At 43.5% G+C, this 26690-nt stretch overlaps 1 protein-coding gene across 1 annotated transcript in view; it reads left to right on the top strand.

Moving 5' to 3' along the window:
• The window catches only part of LOC125368166 (zinc finger protein 709-like), a 35708-nt gene extending 13633 nt beyond the window's left edge, over positions 1-22075 (top strand). Inside the window, exon 3 of the mRNA XM_048369022.1 lies at positions 22046-22075. Within this exon, the coding sequence (XP_048224979.1) occupies positions 22046-22075 (30 nt within the window). The remainder of the gene's footprint in view (positions 1-22045) is intronic.
• The last annotated feature ends 4615 nt before the right edge of the window (positions 22076-26690 follow it).

The raw sequence follows: 26690 nt of genomic DNA on the forward strand, positions 1-26690 counted from the left end.
ATAGAGGCATAAAATTCCATTGTGTACATATTCGTACCTTTAAAACTTACTGAATGTGGGCTGGGAATGTGGCCTTGTGGCAAGAGTGCTTGCCTTCTACACATGAAGCTCTTGGTTCGATTCCCCAGCACCACATATATGGAAAATGACCAGAAGGGGTGCTATGGCTCAGGTGGCAGAGTGCTAGCCTTGAGCCGGAAGAAGCCAGGGACAGTTCTCAGGCCCTGAGTCCAAGGCCCAGGACTGGACAAAACAAAAAAACAAAAAAACTTACTGAATGTGTTTTCTCTTAGAATCCATTATTTTCTCAATAGCAAAAAAAAAAAAAAAATAGGATAGTTAACTTGAAACAATTAGAGGCAAAGACTTGAATTTTATTTTATTTTCCAATTGGTAACTACTTTATTAATAAATAGAACCAAGTGGGCTACAAATATGCCATAAGTATAATGTACCTTGTGTATATTGGGTATTCATATTATTTTTGGAACATATTGAATGTTTTGTAACAAAATAACTTTGTCAAGATTCAAGTTTAAATCTAATTAGTGCCCACAGACAAATACAATTACAAGAAAGAGGTCATTTTGTATGCATACAGGATTTGAGGTACATAAAAGAAGAAGGGCAAACTTGGTTGTTCAGTTTCCTACATGAAGTAATACTTGATGTCAGTTATTTCAAGCAAGAATTTTCCATTTGCTAAATCAGGATCTATTACAAACTACTCTAGGAGCTAGTTTTTAAATGGATATCAGAATGAGGCCTTGAATATATAAAATTGTTACTGAGAGGAAGCATCATTTTTTTCCAGTATTAAAGTTAATTGGAAAACAATGAAAAACTCTTGTTCTTCATAAAGAATATTTGCTACTTTAGGTTCAGATTATTTTCTTGTATATGCATTATACTAATTACTAAAATTAAATTATAGGACCAAGAATATTCAGTGTTAGGATATGGGCCTACCAAGTATCAGGATCTTGTTTCAAATTCCAACACTAAATCAGTCATCCAATCAATCAGTAACCAACCAATAAATAAAAATGCTTCCTGGATATTGCAAAGGAAGTTATTAACAGTACCTTAGTAACCTAGTAAGAGGTTAAAATTTCTTCACAAAAGACCTCAAGGTAAAAGCAAATACCCTGACAGCATTGCAGGAAAGAATAGAAGAAACACTTGGGGTCCTTGGCACAATGTGTCCAGAAACACAACAAATCAAAGAAAGTTTGGACAAATAGGATTGCATGAAAATGCAGAGCTTCTGCACAGTAAAGAACATAGATTGCAAGAGAGAAAATCTTCACTGACCATACAACAGACAAGGGCCTCATATCTAAAATACATGTAAAACTGAAAAAAATTAAGTTCTTCCAAAAGAAATCATCAAAGAAATGACTCCCCCCTTAAAAAATGGGCTACAGACTTCAAGAGAGACTTCTCTGAAAAGGAAATGAGAATGGCCAAGAGGCACACAAAGAAATCCTCAAAAACACTGGCCATAAACGAAATGCAAATCAAACCAACATTGAGATTCCACCTCTCCCCAGTGAGAATGGCCATTATCAAGAACACTAGTAACAACAGATGCTGGAGACAATATGGCCAAAAAGGGAAGCCTACTACACTGTTGGTGTGAGTCTCAACTTGTTCATCCACTCTGGAAAGCATTGTAGAGGTTCCTTAAAAAGCTAAACATAGAGCTCCCCTATGACCCACCAGCCACACTTTTGGGCATCTACCCAAAGGGTCACAGACAAGGACACACTAAAGCTTCCAGCAATGCTATGTTTGTTGCAGCACAATTTGTCATTGCTAAAATATGGAACCAACCTAGATACCTCTCAGGACATGAATGGATCAAGCAAATGTGTTACATCTACACAAATGGAATTCTTTGCCTCTATCAGTAAGAATGATATTGCACCATTCATAAGGAAATGCAAACACTTAGAAAAAATAAAATTGAATTTTATTTTAGTGTCTGCATTTTTTTTTTTTTTTTTTTTTTTTTTTTTTGCCAATCCTGGGGCTTGAACTCAGGGCCTGAGCACTGTCCCTGGCTTCATTTCGCTCAACGCTAGCACTCTACCACTTGAGCCACAGCGCCACTTCAGGCCATTTTCTGTATGTGGTGCTGGGGAATTGAACACAGGGCTTCACATATGGGAGGCAGCACTCTTACCCCTAGCCCATATTCCCAACCCTGAATTTTATTTCTATCTCTTCATTTTGCCTAACTTTAATTTAAAGATAAGTGATTGGTATCCATTGCTACAAAGTGAAAAGAAATTTCATCATAAACCTATACACTTTAATTTATGCTGCAAAACATTTACTTCCCTAAACTAACAGATGGGGTTAGTTTATCTCATTTTAAAGATCCCCTTCCAGTCAAAAGTGACCCAAATGGGTGCAACCTTACTGTTTTACTTCTTCTTCTTTTGTTTGGCCAGTCCTGGACCTTGGACTCAGGGCCTGAGCACTGTCCCTGGCTTCTTCCCGCTCAAGGCTAGCACTCCGCCACTTGAGCCACAGCGCCACTTCTGGCCGTTTTCTGTATATATGGTGCTGGGGAATCGAACCTAGGGCCTCGTGTATCCGAGGCAGGCACTCTTACCACTAGGCCATATCCGCAGCCCCTGTTTTACTTCTTAGCCAGAAAAAAAAGAAAAACCTGGCAATGGCTTGCCTGTGACCTATTTTGTTAAAACCAGTTATAATTTTTTTTAAACATTCTTGAAATACAGATTCTAGGTGGATTTCCAGCCTTATCTCTCTAAGGACATCTCTCTTACCTGGAAAGAGTTGCACAAGAATAACAAGGCCAGTAACAATGAAGAAGGAGATTCTCATGGCTCCAGATACCCATGAGGAGATGACAAAGCCAGTGAAGTAGTTGAGTCCCTGCTTTCTTATAGAGAGACATTGACTGCTTGGAATTGCACAAGCTGGAAAGCCTGCTTTGCTTTGTAATGTTCACTGAGAGGTCACTATTTTCCATGCTCCAAGGAATAGTGTGTGGACTAGCAGGGCAGAGGTTAAATAAATAGCATTTATGAGAGTGCCAGGCAGAGAAGAATGCTGCCTTCCAACCTGGAATACACTATTCTATGTCTCTGCCTAGATTTCTCCCATTTTTTTCTTCAAGTCTGTTTCAAGAATGATTGCTCCCATATGGCCCTTGTGTTTCTACCTCCAGATTTTACACATAGCTTACACTTTTTAGAGTGTCATTCGGTATCTATTACCTAGTGCCTAGCAAAATTACTTAAATATTGCAATACGTAAAGATAAAATTTCTCAGATAAATACTGAAATCCATAGAGACAAGCAATTTGCCTACCATAATTTTTTCCCATTTATTTCTGATTTGCAAAAGGAGATGCTACTTGAATTAATGTTGAAAGCTGTCTCTAAAAACTCATGAACAGTTTTATCACTGAAGGAAAATCATAATGTGTTCAAAGTTGGTGCAAAGCTAAGATATTTTATGGAACACATTATAAGCCAACGTTTTCCTATATTTCAAGCATCTAATTGGAGGTTTCTTTACTTATGATCAGGGAGATTCTAGCAATAGCATTCTCCTGTGGATACTTTTGTGGTGAGTTGGACATAACCACTGTATGTTGAATTTTCCAAGAAGCCTTCTGGAAAGCCATTTCCTAAAACTCGGCACAAGAGCGTTTCCTCCACTTCCCTCTGGGAAAGACAAAGCCAAATCACAATCATAGCACATGTTTCCAAAGACGTTTTGTTCCCATTCTTTTTCTTTTGTTGTCATTGTTGTTGTTTCTTAATTAGTAGTTTATTATCTTCAAGTACTGTTACAAAGGGCTTACAAGTCAATATGTCAGTTTATGAATACATTGTATCTTGATTGATATCACCCCTCTCTTCATTGTCTCCTATCCCGCCCAACCTCACCCCTCCATTCAATTTTCCTAATTTCATACGGAATGCATTGAATATCATGGCTGAATTCTCCGTGCTTCTTCTCTTCATTTATTTACCCCCCTCCTTGACCTCTCCATGCTCGTACCTGTAGAACCAGCTTCCTGATATTGATTTGGTTAGAATATAAGTTAGTTGTTCACAAGGGTTATGCCATTTGATTTCTCCCCTGGATACACCACCATTCAGATCATAGGACAGTGTCCATGTGCATAAGACCTTGTATATGTTTATACAAATACTTCTCAGTTGGATCTACCTTCCGTATGAGAGTCTCACAGACTTTTCTACTTGGGCTGGCTCTGAACCATGATCCTCAGATCTTTGCCTCCTGAATGACTGGGATTACAGGTGTGATCTACCACAACGGAGGCCATGCTTTCTTGATCCATTCATGCCCTGAAGGGCATGTTGGCTGTTTACATACCTTTCACCATATTGTGAATAGTGCAGCAATGAACATGGTTGTGCAACTGGCTTTCCCGTGTCCTGAATTTTAATCTTTGGGATAAATAGCAAATTTAGGGTAGATATCTTAGGTATTTTAAGGAATGTCGAAATGGCTTTACACACTATTGAAACCAAAACAGGGGCTGGGGATATGGCCTAGTGGCAAGAGTGCTTGCCTCATATACATGAAGCCTTGGGTTCGATTCCCCAGCACCACATATACAGAAAGTGGCCAGAAGTGCCACTGTGGCTCAAGTGGCAGAGTGCTAGCCTTGAGCAAGATGAAGCCAGGGACAGTGCTCAGTCCCTGAGATCACGGCCTAGTACTGGCCAAAAGAAAAAAAGAAAGAAAAAAAGAAAGAAAAACAGATGAATTTTTTTTAAGTTTTTATTATAAAAGTGATGTACAGAGAGGTTACAGTTTCATACGTTAGGCATTGGATACATTTCTTGTACTGTTTGTTACCTTGTCCCTTATACCCACCTCCCCCTCCCCCTTCCCCCCCTCCCCCCGAGGTGTTCAGTTCACTTACACCAAACAGTTTTGCAAGTATTGCTTTTGTTGTTTCTCTTATTTTACCCTTTGTCTCTCAATTTTGGTATACCCTTTCAATTTCCTAATTCGAATACCAGTATACACGGTTTCCAATATCCTCAGATAAGATTACAGGGATAGTGTAGATACAATCACAAGAAGGTGATACAAGATCATCATCAATAGTAGAAACTACATGGGATGTTGAAAGTAGTTGCAACTGTGATATAACAATCCTTTCCTTAAAATGGAGTTCATTTCACTTAGCATCGTCTTATGTGATCATAATGGTATAGCTATTGGGCTCTTGCGATCCTCTGCTGTGACTTGCCTAAACCTGTGCTAATTATTCCCAATAAGGGAGACCATAGAGTCCATGTTTCTTTGGGTCTGGCTCACTTCACTTAGTATCATTTTTTCCAAGTCCTTCCATTTCCTTACAAATGGGGCAATGTCATTCTTTCTGATAGAGGCATAAAATTCCATTGTGTATATGTACCACATTTTCCTGATCCATTCGTCTATGGAGGGGCATCTGGGTTGGTTCCAGAATCTCGCTATGACAAATTGCGCTGCAATGAACATTGTTGTGCTGGTGGCTTTACTGTGATTTTGTTTGTGGTTTTTTGGATAAATACCCAAAAGTGGGGTTGCTGGGTCATAGGGGAGTTCTACATTTAGCCTTTTGAGGAATCTCCATACTGTTTGCCAGAGTGGCTGAACCAGTTTACATTCCCACCAACAATGAAGTAGGGTTCCCTTTTGGCCACATCCCCTCCAACAACTGTTATTGTTAATTTTCTTGATATATGACATTCTTACTGGGGTGAGATGGAATCTCAATGTTGTTTTGATTTGCATTTATTTTATGGCCAGTGATGTAGAGCACTTTTTCATATGTCTCTTGGCCATTCTCATTTCCTCATCAGAGAAGTCTCTTTGTAGGTCTTTAGCCCACTTGATGAGCGGGCTATTAGTTCTTTGCGGTTTTGTTTTGGAGGAAGGTAATTTTTTTAGTTCTGCATATATTTTAGATATGAGGCCTTTGTCCGTTGAATGGCCGGTAAAGATCTTCTCCCAGTCTGTGGGCTTTCTGTTTATCTTGCAAGCTATGTCTTTGGCGTGCAGAAGCTCTGCAGTTTGATGCAGTCCCATTTGTCCAAACTTTCTTTGATTTGTAGCTTTTCTGGGTCTTTGTTGAGGAAGTTCTGTCCTGTGCCAAGGAGCCCAAGTGTTTCTCCTACTTCTTCCTTTAGTGTTTTCAGGGTGTCTGTTTTGATTTCGAGGTCTTTAATCCATTTGGAATTGATTTTGGTGCAGGGTGATATATAAGGATCTAGTTTTAGTTTGTTGCATGTGTTGAGCCAGTTTTTTCCAGCACAATTTGTTAAAGAGGCTATCCTTCCAAACTATTGTTTTAGCCCCTTTGTCAAAGATTAAGTAGGCGTAGTTTTGTGGGTTCATTCCCAGGTCTTCAATTCTGTTCCATTGGTCTTCAGGCCTGTTCTGGTGCCAATACCAAGCTGTTTTTATTACTATAGCTTTATAATACAACTTGAAGTTGGGTATTGTAATTCCTCCAGCACTCTTCTTTCTGCGGATTGTTTTTGCTATTCTAGGTCTTTTATTATTCCATATGAATTTCTGGATTGCTTCCTCTATTTCATCAAAAACTGGTTTTGGGATATTAATGGGTATTGCATTGAATTTGTAGATAGCCTTTGGCAATATTGCCATTTTGATTATATTGATCCTCCCAATCCAGGAGCATGAGAGCTTTTTCCATTTCCTTAGTTCTGACTTAATTTTGTTTTTCAAGGTTTTAAAGTTCTCCTCAAAGAGGTTTTTCACTTCTTTGGTTAAGGTTATTCCTAGGTATTTTATGTTTTTGGGGGCTATTGCAAAGGGCGTTGCTTTCCTGATATCAGCCTTGGTCTATGGGTCGTTAGCCTAGAGAAAGGCCGTTGATTTTTGAAGGTTTATTTTATATCCAGCAACTTTGCCAAAGTTTTGGATCAGCTCTAGTAGCTTGGGGGTATAGTCTATGGGATTCTTTAGGTATAGGATCATGTCATCTGCGAAGAGAGAGAGTTTAACTTCATCCTTACCTACTTGGATCCCCATTTAATACATAAGAGTCGATGTGGTAAACTTTGGGGCTGGTACTCCTTTACAAGGAGAATGTACATTGTCATGGTGAGGTTTAGGACACTGCATTCTTCTACAGAATAACATGAGCCCGGCAGTGGGAACTCTGAGGCTCTGTGGACAACCTTAATGTTCCTGACGGGGCCTCTGGTCCTGAGCTCCATTTCACCTACTCCTTCTGTGGGCACACCCTGTTACTCATTAATATTGCCTCTGTCTCCAGCTCCTCATACTTCAGACTCAAGTCCTCATTCACAGAAGTGCCATCAAATTGCATACTGCTCAGACAGAACAGAACTCCCACTGCGACCCTGTGGAAGAAAACACTATATAAAACCACTGCTCATTATAACCCAACAACTTGTAATTTCTCGACCCTTTCAGGGTTCAGTAATCACTGCCCTTTCACTGCTGGCACTGGGGATTTGGCTTCTGTTTCCATAGTTAGTTCCGAGGAGGAACGTCGCTTTCAATTTCACTGAGGAGAACTCAACGCCATCTTTGTACACCACTTGAAATACTGCTGTTAAATGCTCCTCTTTTTTTACCTACATGTATTTCTTTATCCTCGCAATAGTAATGTCATCAGTGTGAAGGGAAGAACCAGGCTGATGGTCTCAGATCACACGGGAAAACCTGGTTCGGAGGAAGAGCGATTAGTTGTGTGTTAGGACTTGCTTCTATTTATTTATGTGACTGCATTTTAACAGTTGCGGTGGGGATGTTCCAATCGATAGGAGGAGGAGCAAGAAAGAGGAAAGCTCACCTCCCAGTCTCCCATTTTCCAAGAGAAGCACATCTCATGCTTTGTCTCATAACGGAGGGATTCAAGTGGATAATGTGGACCCTGGTACCTGATCTAGCATAGAATAAGAACAGAGCTCAGAGGGGCCGAGGGGACTGTGATGTCAGAGTGCTTTTTCTCCCTGCTTTTCCTTAGGGTTTCTAAGGATGTGCAAGGTCTAACGAATGTAATTGTTGAAGAACACATAATGTGCACTCCAAATTTTAACAAATAGCCCAAAAGCGAAAAACTGTCTAGGATTAAATCTCATGGCAGGCGTCACCCTTTAGGGCAGCATGCAGCAAGGTCCAGAGGCTGTCACCATGAAGTCTGTGTTTTGGGGAAGCATTTGTTACACGGCCACTGCTCACAAGGATCCAATGTGATTGCAGGAGAGGAATAGAAAGGAACAACGCCACGCGCCAATCATACAAAATAATAGATGGATCAAAATGAACTCCAGGCAATGAAAACAAGAGGATTTCTGTTTTCCTTGCTTTCTGTTCTGTTGGTTCATTTTCCTGTCTTGAGGAGGGGAAGGAGGGGGCACAGAAATGGAGGGACAAAGGGTGGACAAATGCAGCAGTGGCCCTCATTGGACACTATCTTGAAAATGAAGGGTACAGCTTGGGGGGGGGGGGATCAGGAAGGAAACACAGGGAGAGAGCAAGGGAAGGGGTGACATTGTCCCAAAACAAATGGACTCTCTACCTGACTTATGTAACAGTAACCTCTTTATAATAACAATAAGACCTACAAAAAATGATTGACTGGAATTCTGAGTGCACCGCTCCACGAGGCAATCAGCCTATCACAAGCACTGCAGTGTTTGTAATTACACATATCACACACACAACAGCACCACCAGGAGTACAGTGGAGACGGCCCCAAACTATCACAGCTAGATGTTTACTTACTGATTTAGTTTTCCTCACAGAGCACATACACACCCAGACATGGGTCTCTACCCCATGCTGTTCCCCATGCCCCTCTTCCTTCTTGGCAGATTTCCAGAGTCAGAAAATTAAATTGTCGGCTGGAGCCCCTTGAGGATTCTGGGATTTGTGTGGCTGAGCTTGGAAACACGCTCACATCTGACAAGCCTCGCTGATCAAGATGCCATTCACGTTACAAACTAAAGATCATTTGTCTAGAGGAAGGCATAAATGTGGGTGTCGCTGGCTTCTCCCCAGGGCTATGGTGCTGACATCCCCCACGCGCATCTCTGGCCATGAAGACTTTCCTCCTCTTCTTAGCTGTGCTCCTGCTTCTGGCCCCCGGGAAATGGGGGTCTTCATGGAATAGGCGATCAGGGGGGTGGCACTCTCTGTGCAGGTACTGGGTGCCATCGGGGCTGGGACATTTAGGCCCCACTGCTCTGGTCATGGCTGGGTGTTGGGAGCCCAGCTAGCAGCTAAGCTCATCCTGACCTCTGGCAGTTCGAAGGTCGGCAGAATGTCGGGAGCCAAACTTGCAGCTAGATTCATTCTCACCTCTGGCTGTGCTGTTATCGCTAGGATGTGCTAGATGCAAGGACCTTTGTTCAAGGCCACTATCCAGAATTGATTTGCTATTGTCCGCACCTTGCTATGTCCCCTGGAGTAGATTCCTATGTTAATCTACCTTATCCTGTGTTTACTGTAATCAAATGTTTGCAAAATTCAAAGCCCCTTTGTCTTCTTAAATTTTAACAACCCTAAACTATTCCCTGGCTCCAAAACTGCATATAAGCTGGAAGTTAAGATTAACCTTGGCTGCAGTCTTCAGTTTCAACCTTAAGGCTGCAGACCTCCCGTACCCCATCTTTCTCTTGCCTTATTTTTCCTTTTCCTTAATCCTCGCTACCCCTCAGTCAGGATTCCTGTTTCATTGCTGGCTTCCTTGGCAGGGCTGGGGAGCGCTTGCTGCCTAAGTCAGTGCCCACTGCTGAGTCTCCCATCCACTCTGGTGTCCCCCACTGCAATCCAGGAAAGCTTGTCACCAGCGTGCATGGATGGAAGGATGCTGGCCCAGAATCCCTTCGGCTCAGGTTCTCATGCTTCCTAACAAAACAGGTGAACAAAGTAAAGTCAAGGGAAAAACTAGCGGTAAATTCAAGGGGAAAATGAGAAAATCTGAGGCATATAACATAAAGGGAATAGGGAGAGAGGAGGGGAGAGAGAGAGAGAGAGAGAGAGAGAGAGAGAGAGGGAGGGGTGTCTGGAGGATTCATGTCCCCCATGGACTCTGGTGTAATGGCATGATGTACCTTGTCACCTTTCAATCCTATCCCATAAAGCTGAATACTATAGTCAGATCCCCACATAATGAAATGCATTTGTTGTCCAGAGTCAGCACCTTGAAGGAAATCTCTTCCCTTCTTCATATTTAATGATTCTCAGAGGAAAAAAATGTGCACAGCAGGCCCATCTCTAAATATTTTATAGACACAGGACTTGAGGCGAGCTTGGCATCTTTTCGAAGTCCAACAGGTCAGCATAGAGGAGCCCAGGCATAAGTAGCCCGGACTGGGGCCCATGCTGTCTCAGTGCAGGGAGAGGCACAGTGGGAATCAGGATTCCACTTCCAGGGACACTTGGGGGCCCTGTCTGTGTCCTTCTCGACTGCAAGGTGCAGTGCACCTTGTCCCAGGGAGTTGAAGGAAGGGCTTCCCAGACCACAGGGTAGCCAGATATGCCCCATGTGCTAGTGTTGTTTCAACCCATGTGCACTGCACAGAATGTTCACATGAGCTGCTCACTTCATTTTTTTTTTTTTTTTTTAGAAATCACTGATACTCAGAACTTGCCGGGAGCCAAAATAGCTGTCCGGATGTAACTTAAAGAAACTACAAAACTTAGCTGATAAGGACATCTGGTTCTGGCTTTCATGTTGTAACATAAAGAAACTCTAAGACTTAACTGATAAGGACACTTGATACTTTTACAACTTTGCCTGTTAAGCCTAACATCTGGTCCAGCTTTAATCAACAACCTTGTGAACTTACCCAGTCCCTGTCCTGAGAAAGAACATGCCACAGTTCTGTAACCTAGCAACCTAATGACCCTGTCTATGTGAGTTACCCTTTGCTGATTACTATATAAGCTGCCGTGCAAAAATAAAGTTTGAGACCTTGATCAGAATCCTGTCTTGGTCTCCCTCCTTGTGTCAGGTTTGTCTCTCATTCAGGTCAATTCCCCCTCGGGCTCCTGTTGACGAAAGACAGCGGGCCTGGGCAGAGTGGCGCCTAATGTGGGGCTCGAGGAACGGAGTTTGGTCTGGATGTCAGCCTCATAGAGCAGCGCTGCACCCTCCCTTGGATCACCACCCAGCCGGTGAGTGAAGATCCACGCTGAGATCCCCGCAGAAACGCCCGTCTGCGATACAGATCCGTGAGGTAAGAGAGGCGACGCAATTATGGGACAAACACTCAGCAAGTGTGAGCTGTTTCTCCAGGGGCTTAAGGCCTCTGTCAAGGCATGAGGAGTACGGGTTAAGAAAAAGGACTTAGTAGAGATTTTTATATTTTTGGAAGACATTTGTACATGGTTCCCACAGGAAGGGACGATAGATGAAAAAAAAAAAAAAGGTGTCGTGTTGGTGATTGCCTTAAACACTATTACCAGCCTAGGGGCCTGATGTCCATTTATCTGGTCCTTTCTGGTTTAGAATCCGGTGGCTCTAATGATATGCTTCCACGGGGAGATAGGGCCACTTTAGGGAAAGAGACAGCTAAATACCATAATCCTGACTGGGGGAAGAGAAGATGGGTGTTAGTGGGCTTTCTTTCAGTCCATTTTTGTTTCCATTACTGCTTTTCTTCTTTGCCTCATCAGACAAACATAGCGTGGGCAGAGTTCCCAAGAAGAAAATACATTTAACCAATGGAACTCACCTCCTGGAAATGACTGGGAATATTCAAGGCCGGCCTCATATCCTAAAATTCAAAGCACTGCAGATTTTAGGAAAGAATACCAATGCAAGAAAATGGCATACGAACAATATTAAAGGCTGCATATGACAATGCCTCAGTCTTAATTCTGTTTCACAAGGTCAGCTCTCTTGGCAATTTGTAAGACCAAGTTACAAACAAAAATACCACATACAATTGAAAAAAAATACCACATAAAATTGTTGTCTCTTAGAAAATGTCACTCCAGGTCTGAGGAATTCTCAGAAACACTGTCTGGCTGACCAGTACTGCTAATTTCAGGGTGATGAATAGAAGAACCATGGGCACTATGACCTGACCCCATCAGAGCCCCATCCACTCTCATTCACCTGATGGCATAGGAGCCAAAATGAACAGAGAGGATTAGACACAGCATCATCCTGCTTGTGACCATATTTGAAGGGAGACTCTTGAAAACAGATGTAACACTTGTTTAGAAGGACACAAGAGGCTCATTTATATTAGAGAGTAATGAGGTATGCTCTTGGTCCGTGGAGTGAATCAATAAAACATTATTACACACTCCGTTTCCCAGAATCAAGGGCGGCTATCACAGATAATATCCTTGGCATCCATAAAGACTTGTATTCTGGAGTGTCTGTCTCGTGGTCTACTGCCACAAAGACTGGTCTAGGAATGGGTGAACTCAGGGAGAATGCATGGTTCTGACACAGTCATTGAGATGGAGGAGTACTTCCTGTGATCTTTTCCAGCATCAATTTTCTAGGAGAGAAAACAAGGACCACTCTGGATGTGCAACTAGTGTTATTCTTATGTAAAAAATAGTTTGCAGGTTGTGGGAGGCCCCGCAAGGACTCAGCAGATGTGAATGCTGACCTTGCTCACTTTTTTCTTATTATTATAAATACTTCAGGGGAAATAAAGGAGGAACAGTCAGTGTGCCAAATTGGCTCTGAATTTCTATGTGCGTGAGATACAATGTCACAGACAAAGTTACAATTAAAGCCTCCTTTACAAAATGCAGTTAGGAAGTTAGAGAGACTTACCCAGTTGAGAGTTGACTTTGGAGATATGGCTGATGTCTCAGTGTTCATTATCCTTATACGAAAGATATAATATTGGGCATCTGCCTTGCTGTGCGCTTGATTTGGTTCATAAGGTGAAAACTCAGTGGAGTGCCTGGGTGCTGTCACTGCTATGACACCCCCAAGTCTCAATTCTTTTTTGTTTTTTGTTTTTTATTTTTGGCCAGTCCTGGGGCTTGGACTCAGGGCCTGAGCACTGTCCCTGGCTTCTTCTTGCTCAAGGCTAGCACTCTGCCACTTGAGCCACAGCGCCCCTTCTGGCCATTTTCTGCATATGTTGTTCCGGGGAATCGAACCCAGGGCCTCATGCGTACGAGGCAAGCACTCTTGCCACTAGGCCAGATCCTCTATTCTTTTGTCTAACTTTTCTGTAAACATTTCCAAGCTCATTAATTCATAGTGAGCGCCTTCTTCCTAAAACAGAGATTTATGCTGATATTTTTCCTGTTTTCCCCCCTGTCGTTTGCAAACATTTCAGCTTCAGAAGTTAATACGTGTGTTCTTTGAGAATGGAGGAATTGAAATTAAGGATTTTGAGTCTTTACATATATTGTTTTTAAGCAGCTGGGATCAGGGCCAGTTTCGTGGGTCTGTGACAGATGTGCACAGTCACTCGCCCACGTTCCAGTGAGCTCAAATCTCTTTAGTGAATGTCCTGGAATGCTTAATCATTTTATTTGGAGCATGAGCTTCATGGTGAGTGTTGGGTGAGACAGTGCAGTTCACGAAGAGCATCGCAGTTGGGATTCTGCACCCTGAGTGTTTCAGATAAGGCACCATGGTGGCCAGTGGCAGGCTGCCTGCCAGGAGCGGACATCCCCACTGACTCCAGATTCAGTGCCTCATGCATCCCACATGGCGGCAGCTGCAGTCCTGCCCATCTCCCTGTCACAAGGGAGGGACGATGGCTTGCTCAGGCCTGGGCCTGGGCCTTGGGTCCAGCGGCTGGCTGGAAGAAGCAAGGGCACTGAACGGGCAACAGTGAATGTACATGTGGGTGTCCGTGAAGGGCACCACGGGGGTCTTCAGTTGCCTCCTGTAGGTCTCTGTATCCTAGGGAGTGGGACAGTGAGTAACAACAACAAAGTCCAGGTCAAAAGGTAGAAGACAATTTCAGCTGTTCGATGGCACCCTTTTCCTGTCACTTTGCATGTTTCTGAGATGACGGTTCATCTGCGGACATGCAAGGCCTACCTGCTCACAAGGAGTCACAGGCCTCTTTGCAACGTTCCTGGGTCCACGTGGCCCCAGGTTGGGCCCTGACGGTGTTTACTTCTTTAGCCTTCTGCTCCCTGGGTTGGGACTCAAGTCTTCCCATCTCTGTACTAAGTGTAATTCGACTTGAATAGGCGTGTGTTCGGTGACTTAGAGCCGGCTTTGAGTTTACAGGAGAAGCTGCTTGAAAACAGGAACTAACGTGGAATTTCCGTTGACTTAACTGTCATGCTTCCCACCACATGACTTCCTTAGGTTTGTAACTTAAAACTTCCAGCAAATTAGACTCGCTGTTCACAACAACAAAAACAAGATATTAAGAAAAATTAAAATGAGATAATGTGTGAGGAAAGATATCTCAAAACTGACATTTTTTAGGAATCTCTTTTTAAGTGAGACTCAAGAGTATTTGTACTTTCAATATATTATTTTCAATGAAGTTATTCAAACTATAAAATGAATGTTTACAAAAATGCCCAAGACATTTTTTCTTTTATTCCTTTCATTCATTCTTCCCTCCTCTCTTCCTTCTTTCTTCTTCTTTCCCTCTCTTGTCCACTTCCTTATGTCCTTCCTTCCCTTCTTTCTTCTTTACCTCTCTTCTTCCCTCCTTCCACTATTTCTCCTCCTCCTCCTTATCTGTCTGTCTGTCATCTGACTGTACCTCTCTTTTTCATCTCAGTAATTTGGACAGAGTCAACTGCCTAAGATGAAGTTACTGGTCTGTGAATAATCTTTGCTATTTCCTTTTTAAGAGAAATGTAAGATGGCTTTATGAAAATTGCCTTCCCACACAATTATTTTTAAGAATAAACCAAGCCAGGCACCAATGGCTCATGCTTGTAGTCCTAACTACTCAGGAGGCTGAGATCTAAGGATTGTGGTTCAAATCTGGCCCAGGCAGGAAAGTCCAGAGACACTTCTCTCCAATCAACCACCAGAAAACTGGAAGTGATGAACTGTTGTTTACTACAAGTACTCTTTTGTGAATTATAACATTAGAACTACTTTTCTACCTATAACTGTGTTTTTGGGTTGTTGTTATTTGTTTGCTGGTCATTGAGCTTGAACTCTGGGCCTGAGCACTGTCCCTCCGCTCTTCAGCCCTAGGGTCTCATTCTTCCACTTGAGCCACAGCACCACTTCTGGTTTCTGGTGGTTAATTAGAGAGAAGAGTCTCTGGGACTTTCCTGCCTTTGAACCACAATCCTCGGATCTCAGCCTCCTGAGTAGCTAGGATTACAGGTGTGATCTGCAGACTGCTCACACTCTTCCTAGCCTCTAGTTACCACTACTGCACACGAATTCTGTGATGAACTTTTTTAGCTTTCACCAGTGATTGGGCACATAACCACATTCATCTTTCCATACCTAGTTCCTTTCACTGGACATGTTCTCAAGTCCTGTCTATGCTCTCTCAAAAGAGAACACTGTTTAGAAAACTTTACAAGGCACCATGGGAAAACAGTTGTCAGTTTGTTAAAGTATCTAGCTAATTCCTTAAAGGCACCTAACATAGGGGTGAACTCATGTAGTATTGTTTCCTTGTGATTGGTTTATTTTACAGAATCCTATAGTCTCCAGTTCCATTCATATTCTTGAGAAACAATGACAGGATTCATATCCCACTATTGCTGAATAAAGAAAGTGAGCTACAGAGCTTCCAGAAAGGCTCAGTCCTGCTGATTGGGGTCCCCTGAGATCCATGCCAAACTTCTGGATTTGGTGATACTTGGATTTGAACTCAGTGTCTTACACTTGCTAGGCAAGCACTCCTACCACACGTGCCACATTTACTTCTCTTTTTTTTTTTTTTTTTTGCCTTACTTTTCAGCTAAGTCTTTAAGTTCAGACTGGCCTTCAGTAGTGATCTTCCTAATTATGCCTTGTCTGTAGTTGGGAATACTGACACATATTATTATGTCAAGCTTATTTGTTGACATGGAATATTATTCACTTTTTTTTTTTTTTTTTTTGGCCAGTCCTGGGCCTTGGACTCAGGGCCTGAGCACTGTCCCTGGCTTCTTCCCGCTCAAGGCTAGCACTCTGCCTCTTGAGCCACAGCGCCGCTTCTGGCCGTTTTCTGTATATGTGGTGCTGGGGAATCGAACCTAGGGCCTCGTGTATCCGAGGCAGGCACTCTTGCCACTAGGCTATATCCCCAGCCCTATTATTCACTTTTTGCAGGGAGAGGGAAAGGAACAGGGAAGAGGAGCTGAGTTGGCCTTGAACCCCTTTTGTCCTAATCTCTGCTTCCTAAGTAGCCAGGACAGGCCTGAGACACCATTCCTGGCCTCTGTGCTAAGCTTCTAACCCTTCAACCTGGCAGAAAACAACTCCTGATTGCTTCAGTTGGCTAAGGTTGTGGCAATTTCTCACAGCGGGTCACAGAGAAGCAATGCAGTGTTTTATGCAATGGGAGAAAATGCTCAGTAATGGGGACTGGCTACTATGGTGGTCTTCTTGGAGTTCTTCTCGCGACTTGGCATAACACTTCTCTATATAACTTCTCAAATTACCAATATTCAGTTTACTGATGAGCATATCTTTACAAGTAACAGATGATGCTTAGAAAGTATATTAAATAGCATTATAATTTGCTGTAAGATGTACATATATTTTTAAAATCAGAAATAAATGTTGAAATGTCAAGATACCGAGCATTTTCAAAGACGTTTCACATGTGCCTGCATATGTAGTGTGTTTTTAACTTGCTTAATAGAATATATTCATGTTTTTGTGTTTTGATAGTGTAATATTCCCAGTATACTTCTGCTTTTAAAACTTGGACCCCAGTGGACTGGGCTGTTTTGGAACACTTGTAGACTTCTGAGTGGAGGAAACAGGTCATTTTGGGTATGTCCTTGAAGGCTCTACCAGGAATCTCATCTGCTCTCCTTCCTTCTCCCTCCCATCTGCCTTCTCCCTCCGCTCTCCTCCTTCCCTTCTCTGATATTTTCAGTGTCTCCCTCAGCCTTCTTCCTGCCTGCTAGGAAGTGTGGTAATTCTCTGCTCCATTTTCCCACTGTGGTCATGTTGTGTCCAGTGCATGGGTCTCAGGAACGGAGAACAGAATCCTTTGAAATAATGAATCAAAATAAAAACTTTGTCGCTTAAACTGTCTGTGTCCTGAATTTTTATTACGGTGATGGAAATCAACACCAAGGTAAAAAAGGTTTACAAAAGGAGGAAAGCAATTAGCAGTGGGTGCCTTGCTGATGAACACATAGTGTCTGGTGGTAGAGAAGGGAATTGATCAAGGGGATGATGTAGGGGCCGAGGGGGGGATGTCTCGGGAGGAGTGGCCAACAATCTCTCAATGTGGCATTGGAGGAGTTAGTGAGTTTGGAGTGGCGGCTAGGCTCTCTTCTTAGCTAAAGCTCATATTCTCAAAAGCTCTGACACTCAGGAGGTGACGGGGAGTCGTGGTCAAGTACTCCTCAGGCTCACTCAGCAAGCTGCCACCTCACTGGGTTGTGCACTATACTGAGACAGAACAATCCATGCTCTCTGTGGGCAGATCAACAGGACCCCTAAATTTACAAAAGTTGACTGGATGTAACCAAGTACCTTTTCCAGAAGCTGACTTTGTCTGGGTCTTCTTTAAATGTTCTTCTGAGGGGCTGGGAATATGGCCTAGTGGCAAGAGTGCTTGCCTCCTATACTTGAAGCCCTGGGTTCCATTCCCCAGTACCACATATACAGAACAAGGCCAGAAGTGGCTCTGTGGCTCAAGAGGTAGAGTGTTAGCCTTGAGCAGAAAGATGCCAGGGACAGTGCTCACTCCCTGAGTCCAAGGCCCAGGATTGGCCAAAAATAAGTAAATAAATAAATAAACGTTCTTCTGAATTACAGATACTCTATTAGAAGTCCCTGGTTTCAGCTGCAGTATAATAAATTCACTTGAGTTGGAGACAACAATCATGTGAAAGGGATAAATTTTGAGTTGGGTGCCAGTGACTCACACTTGTAATCCTAGCTTCCTCATTTATTACCCTGGTCCTGGGGCTTGAACTCAGGGCCTAAGCACTGTCCTTAAACTTCTTTGTACTCAAGGCTAGCACTCTTCCTTTTGAGCCACAGAGCCACTTCTGGCGTTTTCTGTTTATGTGGTGCTGAGGGATAGAACCCAGGGCTTTGTGCATGCTAGGCAAGCACTCTACCGCCAAGCCACATTCGTAGCCCATAATCCTAGCTTAAGAAGCTGAGATATGAGGATAGAGGTTCAAAGACATCCCAGGCAGGATAGTCCATGAGACTAATCTCCATTAAATCACTGAAAACCTCCAAATTGGGTGGTGGTTCACATTGGTAGAGCAAGAGCCTTGGAGCAAAAGAGCTCAAGGGACAGTGCCAAAGCCCTTAGTTCAAGCCTCGTTATGTACCAAAGAAAAAAGAATTTGCTAAGCATCAGAAAATCTGCAAACATTTAGGCTATCATGTAGAAATCTAAAAATCAGCTGTACAGCACTGGCTCACACCTGTCATCCTACCTATTGAGGAGGCTGAGATCTGAGGATCGAGGTTCAAAGCCAGCCCAGGTAGGAATGTCAGTGAGACTCTTATCTCCAACTAGCCACAAGAAAAACAGAAGTGGCACTGTGGCTCAAGTGGTAGAGCACTAGCATTGAGTTGATAAAGCTAGGTACAGCCCACCGTCCCAGAGTTCAAGCACCCCTCCCCAAATGGAAATTTAAAGTTCACTCAAGGCCAAATCTTGAAGAAGCCCTGTCCTCTTATTAGTCCATAGGGAATTGACCCATCGCACATGGAAACTAGAATTCTAAGTTGTCCTCTTCCAGTCTCTGGCACAGAATTCTGGTTTTTAAAGAATTTTGTTGACTACTGGTGAGGATTTTGTCTTTTTACTCTTTACCTAATGCTTGAATTTAGATCACTCTGCCTTTTTTTCAATCACCTATTTGGATACCGTAAAAATGTCCACTGAGGTTTTCTGCAAAAGACAATATCAGGGCTGAGAATATGACCTAGTGGTAGAGTGCTGGCCTCGTATACATGAAGCCCTGGGTTAGGTTCCTCAGCACCACATGTATTGAAAAAGCCAGAAATGTTGCTGTGGCTCATGTGGTAGAGTGCTAGCCTTCAGCAAAAGAAGCCAGGGACAGTGCTCAAGCCCTGAGTTCAAGCCCCAGGACTGGCAAAAAAGACAAAGAAAAAAAAAAAAGACACCATTTGTTTTGAATTATGTATTCTTCTGTAGTTCCAGAACACATAGTTCTGTTCCAAAATGCATTCCACCTTTAGAATTGTCACAACATGTCCAAAAAAAAAAAAAAAAACAATCTAAAGCAAGTTTCAGAGTGTATATAGATAACTCATAGTTTCAGGATATCTGAGCCTCTCTGCAGCCCTCTGGGTTTATTTACATGGATGCCTTGTCTTGGTCTCTTTTGAACCTAGAATTACTTTTACTCTGTTGACGGTAGGTGGCACTCATTCTACATTTCTCCTGTCAATTTGGAACCACAAAAGGTGTTGTAGAATAAGTAATCAAGAAAATGACTACCGGTTTCCTTAAAGCATCGTTAATACTGTTATAATCTCTCAATCTAATCCCTTAAAATTCCTCAGCTTCTCTCCTCTGCCCAGTGGAATTCTGTGGCATGGCACCATCATGTTGACTGGCACTCCCCGGCCAGGCTGATTGTAATCCACGGTGGCACAGATGGTTCAGGGCACCCAATGCAAAGGGCTAATAGAATTACACTGTAAGTGTGTGCACATTTCTCTATGTGTAAAAGTCACATGCCAAGTCATCACAGAAAACATGGCTGCCTGGGCCCCTGCATGCAGATGGAGCCCTCGGGAATTTCCCATGGGTAGATAGTACCTTGGCTCCTGCCCTGTCTCCAATTCACTGGCAACAAGCCAGAACTGGAGCCCTGTCTCAGCCCTGAGTGACAAAGCTAAACAAAATAATAGATGGATCAAAATGAACTCCAGGCAACAGAAACAAGAGTATTTCTGTTTTCTTTGCTTTCTGTTCTGTTGGTTCATTTCCCTTTTAGGAGGGGAAGGAGGGGCACAGAAATGGAGGGACAAAGGGTGGACAAATGCAGCAGTGGCCCTCATTGGACACTATCTTGAAAATGAAGTGTACAGCTTGTGGGAGGGAGCTGGAAGGAAACACAGGGAGAGAGCAAGGGAAGGGGTGACATTGTCCCAAAACAAATGGACTCTCTACCTGACTGATTTAAAGATAACCTCTTTATAATAACATTAAGACCTACAAAAAATGATTGACTGGAATTCTGAGTGCACCGGGCCACGAGGCACTCAGCCTACAAGAAGCACTGCAGTGTTTGTAATTACACATATCACACACACAATGGCACCACCAGGAGCACAGTGGAGATGGCCCCAAACTATCATAGCTAGATGTTTACTTACTGATTTAGTTTTCCTCACAGAGCACATACACACCCAGACATGGGTCTCTACCCCATGCTGTTTCCCATGCCCCTCTTCCTTCTTGGCAGATTTCGAGAGTCAGAAAATTAAATTGTCTGCTGGCGCCCCTTGAGGATTCTGGGCTTTGTGTGGCTGAGCTTGGAAACACACTCACAAATGGCAAGCCTCTCTGATCAAGATGCCATTCACATTACAAACTAAAGATCATTTGTCTGGAGAAAGGCATAAATGTGGGTGTCACTGGCTTCTCCCCAGGGCTATGGTGCTGACATCCCCTGCGCGCATCTCAGGCCATGAAGACTTTCCTCTTCCTCTTAGCTGTGCTCCTGCTTCTGGCCCCAGGGAAACTGGGGTCTTCACGGGAAGGCGATCAGGGGTGTGGCACTCCCCGTGTAAGTACTGGGCGCCATCAGGGCTCAGACGCAGAGGCCCCTCTGCTGTGGTCATGGCTGGATGTTGGGAGCTGAGCTAGCAGCTAAGCTCATCCTGACCTCTGGCTGTGCTGATGACAGCAGAATGTGGGGAGCCAAACTTGCAGCTAGATTCATTCTCACCTCTGGCTGTGCTGTTATGGCTAGGATGTGCTAGGTGCAAGGACCTTTGTTCATGGCCACTATCGGGAATTGCTTTGCTATTGTCTGCACCTTGCTATGTCCCCTGGAGTAGATTCCTATGTTAATCTACCTTATCCTGTGTTTACTGTAATCAAATGTTTTCAAACTTCAAAGCCCCTTTGTGTTCTTAAATTTTAACAACCCTATGCTATTCCCTGGTTGCAAAACTGCATATAAGCTGGAAGTTAAGAATAAACTTGGCTGCAGTCTTGAGTTTCAATCTTATGGCTGCAGACCTCCCGTACCCCATCTTTGTCTCTTGTCTTTTTCTCTTGCCTTATTTTTCCTTTTCCTTAATCCTTGCTACCCCTCAGCCAGGATTCCCGTTTCATTGCCGGCTTCATCCGTAGGCCTGGGGAGTGCTTGCTGCCTAACTCGGTGCCTACTGGTGAGTCTCCCATCCACCCTGGTGTCGCCCACTGCAATCCAGGAAAGCTTGTCACCAGCGTGCATGGATGGAAGGATGGAAGGGCCCAGAAGCCCTTCGGCTCAGGTTCTCATGCTTCCTAACAAAACAGGTGAACAAAGTAAAGTCAAGGGAAAAACTAGCTCTAAAATCAAGGGGAAAATGAGAAAAATCTGAGGCATATAATATAAAGGGAATAGGGAGAGAGAGGGGGGAGAGAGAGAGAGAGAGAGAGAGAGAGGAAGGGGGTGTCTGGAGCATTCTTGTCCCCCAGGGACTCTGGTGTAATGGCATGATGTACCTTGTCACCTTTCAATCCTATCCCATAAAGCTGAATACTATAGTCAGATCCCCACATAATGAAATGCATTTGTTGTCCAGAGTCAACACCTCGAAGGAAATCTCTTCCCTCCTTCATATTTAATGATTCTCAGAGGAAAAAAATGTGCACAGCAGGCCCATCTCTAAATATTTTATAGACACAGGACTTGAGGCGAGCTCGGCATCTTCTCGTTGTCCTACAGGTCAGCATAGAGGAGCCCAGGCATAAGTAGCCCGGACTGGGGCCCATGCTGCCTCAGTGCAGGGAGAGGCACAGTGGGAACCAGGATTCCACCTCCAGGGACACTTGGGGAGCCCGTCTGTGTCCTTCTCGACTGCAAGGTGCAGTGCAGATCCATACCCGGTCCCAGGGAGCTGAAGGAAGGGCTTCCCAGACCACAGGGTAGCCAGATCAGCCCCATGTGCTAGTGCTGTTTCAACCCATGTGCACTGCACAGAATGTTCACATGAGCTGCTCTCTTCATTTTTTTTTTTTTTAGAAATCACTGATACTCAGAACTTATTTGACACAAGATTTATATAATGTTACATATACAAAAATGCAGCCAACATTTTTGCCTGACATATGCACACATGTGCACACACGCAGAGTTTCTCCACAGGTGTCTCTCATGTTCCACTAGAAGTCTGTGGGCACAGTGGCTCAGGAAGGCACAGAAACTTCCTAAGCTAGATACGCCAATGCGAGCTCATGCATGAACATATGGCAGCACTTACCTACCTGGCTGTAAGTTTTGCACAGATGTGAATTAGCTGTTTCACGCGTTGACATTAGATGCTCGCCTTAGCTTAAAGCAGGCTGCTCTTACAATTGCTACTGATAAAGTGCTGAATCCAGAACTGGAATTCTATCTCAAATAAGTGACAAGTCTTAGGGAGTCAGTACCAAAACCACCACCCCCTTTTGATCTGACTGTGTGTCTTCTGCAATCCAGTTTTTCAAGAAATATGGAGAAATGCATCCTGCCTTTCCAAGCAGCCTTTTCAGGATCTACTCCAGTAAACACTTTCACACAGACACATGTGCACATGTGAACACACACACACACACACACAAACACACCCACTCCCTCTTTAATCTAGCCTGACAACTTTCCTTAGCTTCAGATCTTGCTCTATGTGAATCCGAGTGCAATTTCTTACACTAGAGGTGTAAATAGGAACACACTGGTAAATCGCCCAATAGATTTGGATGACAGGATATTAGCAGCTATTTCCAGAGAGCTTAAAAATGTTCAAAGAGGAAGCAATTCATCTTGGTCTTTTACCTAATGCCACATAGAAAACACCCCCCATCACTGTACCTACTGGAAGGGAGAAGGGGCTAGAACAGCTTTCAAGAAACATCATAGACGCCGTATTACCTGCCTTGTGACTACACATACTTCAGAATGAGCAGACCTCGGCTAACCCTGAACAACTCCTTCCCATATGTAGCCAAGAACACAGTTTTTATGAGAAGTGCCTCAAGCTTAACGGAAGGTGTGGGAATCATTGCTACAAAAACCAAGGGCTCACAGGCCTCTGCCAGAGAGTCCTGAAGTGTTGAGTGACCATGGAGCCCTGTGGGCGGGGCGAGTATGAGTGACTGCAAACATGCAGCCAGGACCTGAGAAGTCCAACCACTTAGTTTCTTTTCATGCTGGCACTTGCTGGTGAATAGATACTTCAATAAAAATAAATAATTTGTTCTGGCCAGTGTGGAGGGCTGTTTTATTTTATTTTATTTATTATTATTAATTTTTGGTTGGGATGGGGCTTGAACTCTAGGCCTGGGCACTGTGGCTGAGCTCTTAGCTCAAGGTCAGCACTCTACCCCTTGAGCTACAACATCACTTCCGGTTTTCTGGTGGTTGATTGGAGAGAACTGTCTCTGGACTTTCCTGCCTGCGCCAGATTTGAACCACAATCCTTAGATCTCAGCCTCCTGGGTAGTTAGGACTACAAGCATGAGCCATTGGTGCCTGGCTTGGTTTATTCTTAAAAATTATTTTGTGGGAAGGCAATTTTCATAAAGCCATCTTACATTTCTCTTAAAAAGGAAATAGCAAAGATTATTCACAGACCAGTAGCTTCATCTCAGGCAGTTGACTCTGACCAAATTACTGAGATGAAAAAGAGAGGTACAGACAGATGACAGACAGCCAGATAAGGAGGAGGAGGAGGAATAGTGGAAGGAGGGAAGAAGAGAGGTAAGGAAGAAAGAAGGGAAGGAAGGACATAAGGAGAAGGACAGGAGAGGGAAAGAAGAAGAAAGAAGGAAGAGAGGAGGGAAGAAGGAATGAAAGGAATAAAAGAAAAAAATGGGTAAGTAGAGCTAGGCAGTGGTGGCTCAGTCTGTAATCCTACCTACTCAGGAGGCTGAGATCTGAGGCTCATGGTTTGAAGTCAGTCTGGGCAGGAAAGTCTGTGGGACTTTTATCTCCAAAAAACAACTCAGAAAAGACCAGAAATGGCACTGTAGCTCAAATGGTAGAGCACTAGTCTTGAGCAAAAGAAGCTCAGGGACAGTGCCCCGGACCTGAGTTCAAGAGAGGAAAACCTCAGAGAGGTTGCTCACACCTGCAATTCTATCTACTTGGGATGCTGAGATCTGGAGATCACAGTTCAAAGCCAGCCTAGATAGGAAAGTCTGTGAGACTCTCCAATTAACCACCAGAACAGCAGAAGTGGAGTTGTGGCTCAATGTGGTAGATCACTAGCTTTGAGCCAAAAGAGCTCATGGGGGCTGAGAATGTGGCTTAGTGGTAGAGTGCTTGCCTAGCATGCATGAAGCCCTGAGTTCAATTTCTCAGCACCACATAAACAGTTTAAAGCCAGAAGTGGTGCTGTGGTTCAAGTGTTAGAGTGCCAGCTCGAGGCAAAGAAGCTCAGGAACAGTGCCCAGGCCTTGAGTTCAAGCCCCAGGACTGGCAAAAAAAAACAATTACTATGGTATCCATTCTCTTAACAAAATTGCAAAGGCTATAGACATGGCCATTGTCTAGTTGACACCTAGACCTATTCAACTTGTATAACTGAAATTTCATATCAGTCTTTCAAATCCTTCCCTCCCAGGATCCTGTAACCATTCCCATTTCTATTTCCTTAATACTTCAGTCTCTTTCTTGACTTTTCAGGCACCTTGTAGGAGTGGAACAGAAAGCAGTAGCTGGAGCCTCAGGGTTGAGGGCCCAGAGGCAGTGCCCAGTGACCCCCAAGGGGCTCCTGGGCTTTTATTCCCAGGGGTAGGGGGGCTGCACCTCCTCTGGGGCAGTGTGAAGCTTAAGGCACAGAAGGGCAGAGCTGCTCTGCTGGAATGCTTCTCAGCTCTGGAGCCCTGAAACTCGGTGAGCAATTAGCCTAATTACAGGCAAGCTGTGGGTACTCATTTCCTCTTTCTATGCACTGTGGATTTCACCAAGGGTCAGGAGCAGTGGCCACTTTTCTTTGTTGTAAAAGTTAAAAGCGTAATTTCTTATTTATGTTTTCTTTCCCATTACATGCTGTAATGAAAGGATTATAATTATTATAATTATATGTACATGCATACAATGTGTAAGGAATGATAAAGTCAGGGTAATCAGGGTCTGTCTTGGGCAGGTTCTATTTCTTTGGTTGTTTTTTTTTTGCCACTCCTGGGGCTTGGACTCAGGGCCTGAGCACTGTCCCTGGCTTCTTTTTGCTCAAAGCTAGCACTCTGCCACTTGACCCACAGTGCCACTTCTGGCTTTTTCTATATATGTGGTGCTAGGGAATCAAACCCACTGCTTCATTTATAGGAGGCAAGCATTCTTGCCACTAGGCCATATTCCCAGCCCTACTCTTCCTGTTTTTTTAGATGTGTAATGAACTGTTGTTGTTTACTACAAGTACTCTTTTGTGAATTATAACGTTAGACTTATTTTCTACTTATAACCGTGTTTTGGGCTTGTTGTTATTTCTTTGTTGGTCATGGGGCTTGAACTCTGGGCCTGAGCACTGTCCCTCAGCTCTTTAGCCCTAGGGTCTCATTCTTCCACTTGAGCCACAGCACCACTTCTGGTTTCTGGTGGTTAATTGGAGAGAAGAGTCTCTGGGACTTTCCTGCCTTTGGACCACGATCCTTGGATCTCAGCCTCCTCAGTAGCTAGGATTACAGGTGTGACCTGCTGACTGCTCACACTCTTCCTAGCCTCTAGTGACCACTACTGCACACGAATTCTGTGATGAACTTTTTTTAGCTTTCACCAGTGATTGGGCACATAACCACATCCATCTTTCCATACCTACTTCCTTTCACTTGACATGTTCTCAAGTCCTGTCTATGCTCTCTCAAAGGAGAACAGTGTTTAGAAAACTTTACAAGGCACCATGGGAAAACAGTTGTCAGTTTGCTAAAGTATCTAGCTAATTCATTAAAGGCACCTAACCTAGGGGGTGAACTCATGTAGTATTGTTTCCTTGTGATTGGTTTATTTTACTGAATGGTATAGTCTCCAGTTCCATTCACATTCTTGAGAAACAATGACAGGATTCATATCCCACTATTGCTGAATGAAGAAAGTGAGCCACACAGCTTCCAGAAAGGCTCAGTCCTGCTGATTGGGGTCCCCTGAGATCCATGCCAAACTTCTGGTTTTGGTGGTACTTGGATTTGAACTCAGTGTCTTACACTTGATAGACAAGCGCTCCTACCATATGTGCCACACTTACTTTTTTTTTTTTTTGCCTTACTTTTCAGCTAAGTCTTTAAGTTCAGACTGGCCTTCAGATGTGATCTTCCTAATTATACCTTGTCTGTAGTTGGGAATACTGACACATATTAATATGTCAAGTTTATTTGTTGAAATGGAATATTTTTCACTT

Source organism: Perognathus longimembris, chromosome 20, assembly GCF_023159225.1.
Source record: "Perognathus longimembris pacificus isolate PPM17 chromosome 20, ASM2315922v1, whole genome shotgun sequence".
Lineage (NCBI taxonomy): Eukaryota > Metazoa > Chordata > Mammalia > Rodentia > Heteromyidae > Perognathus > Perognathus longimembris.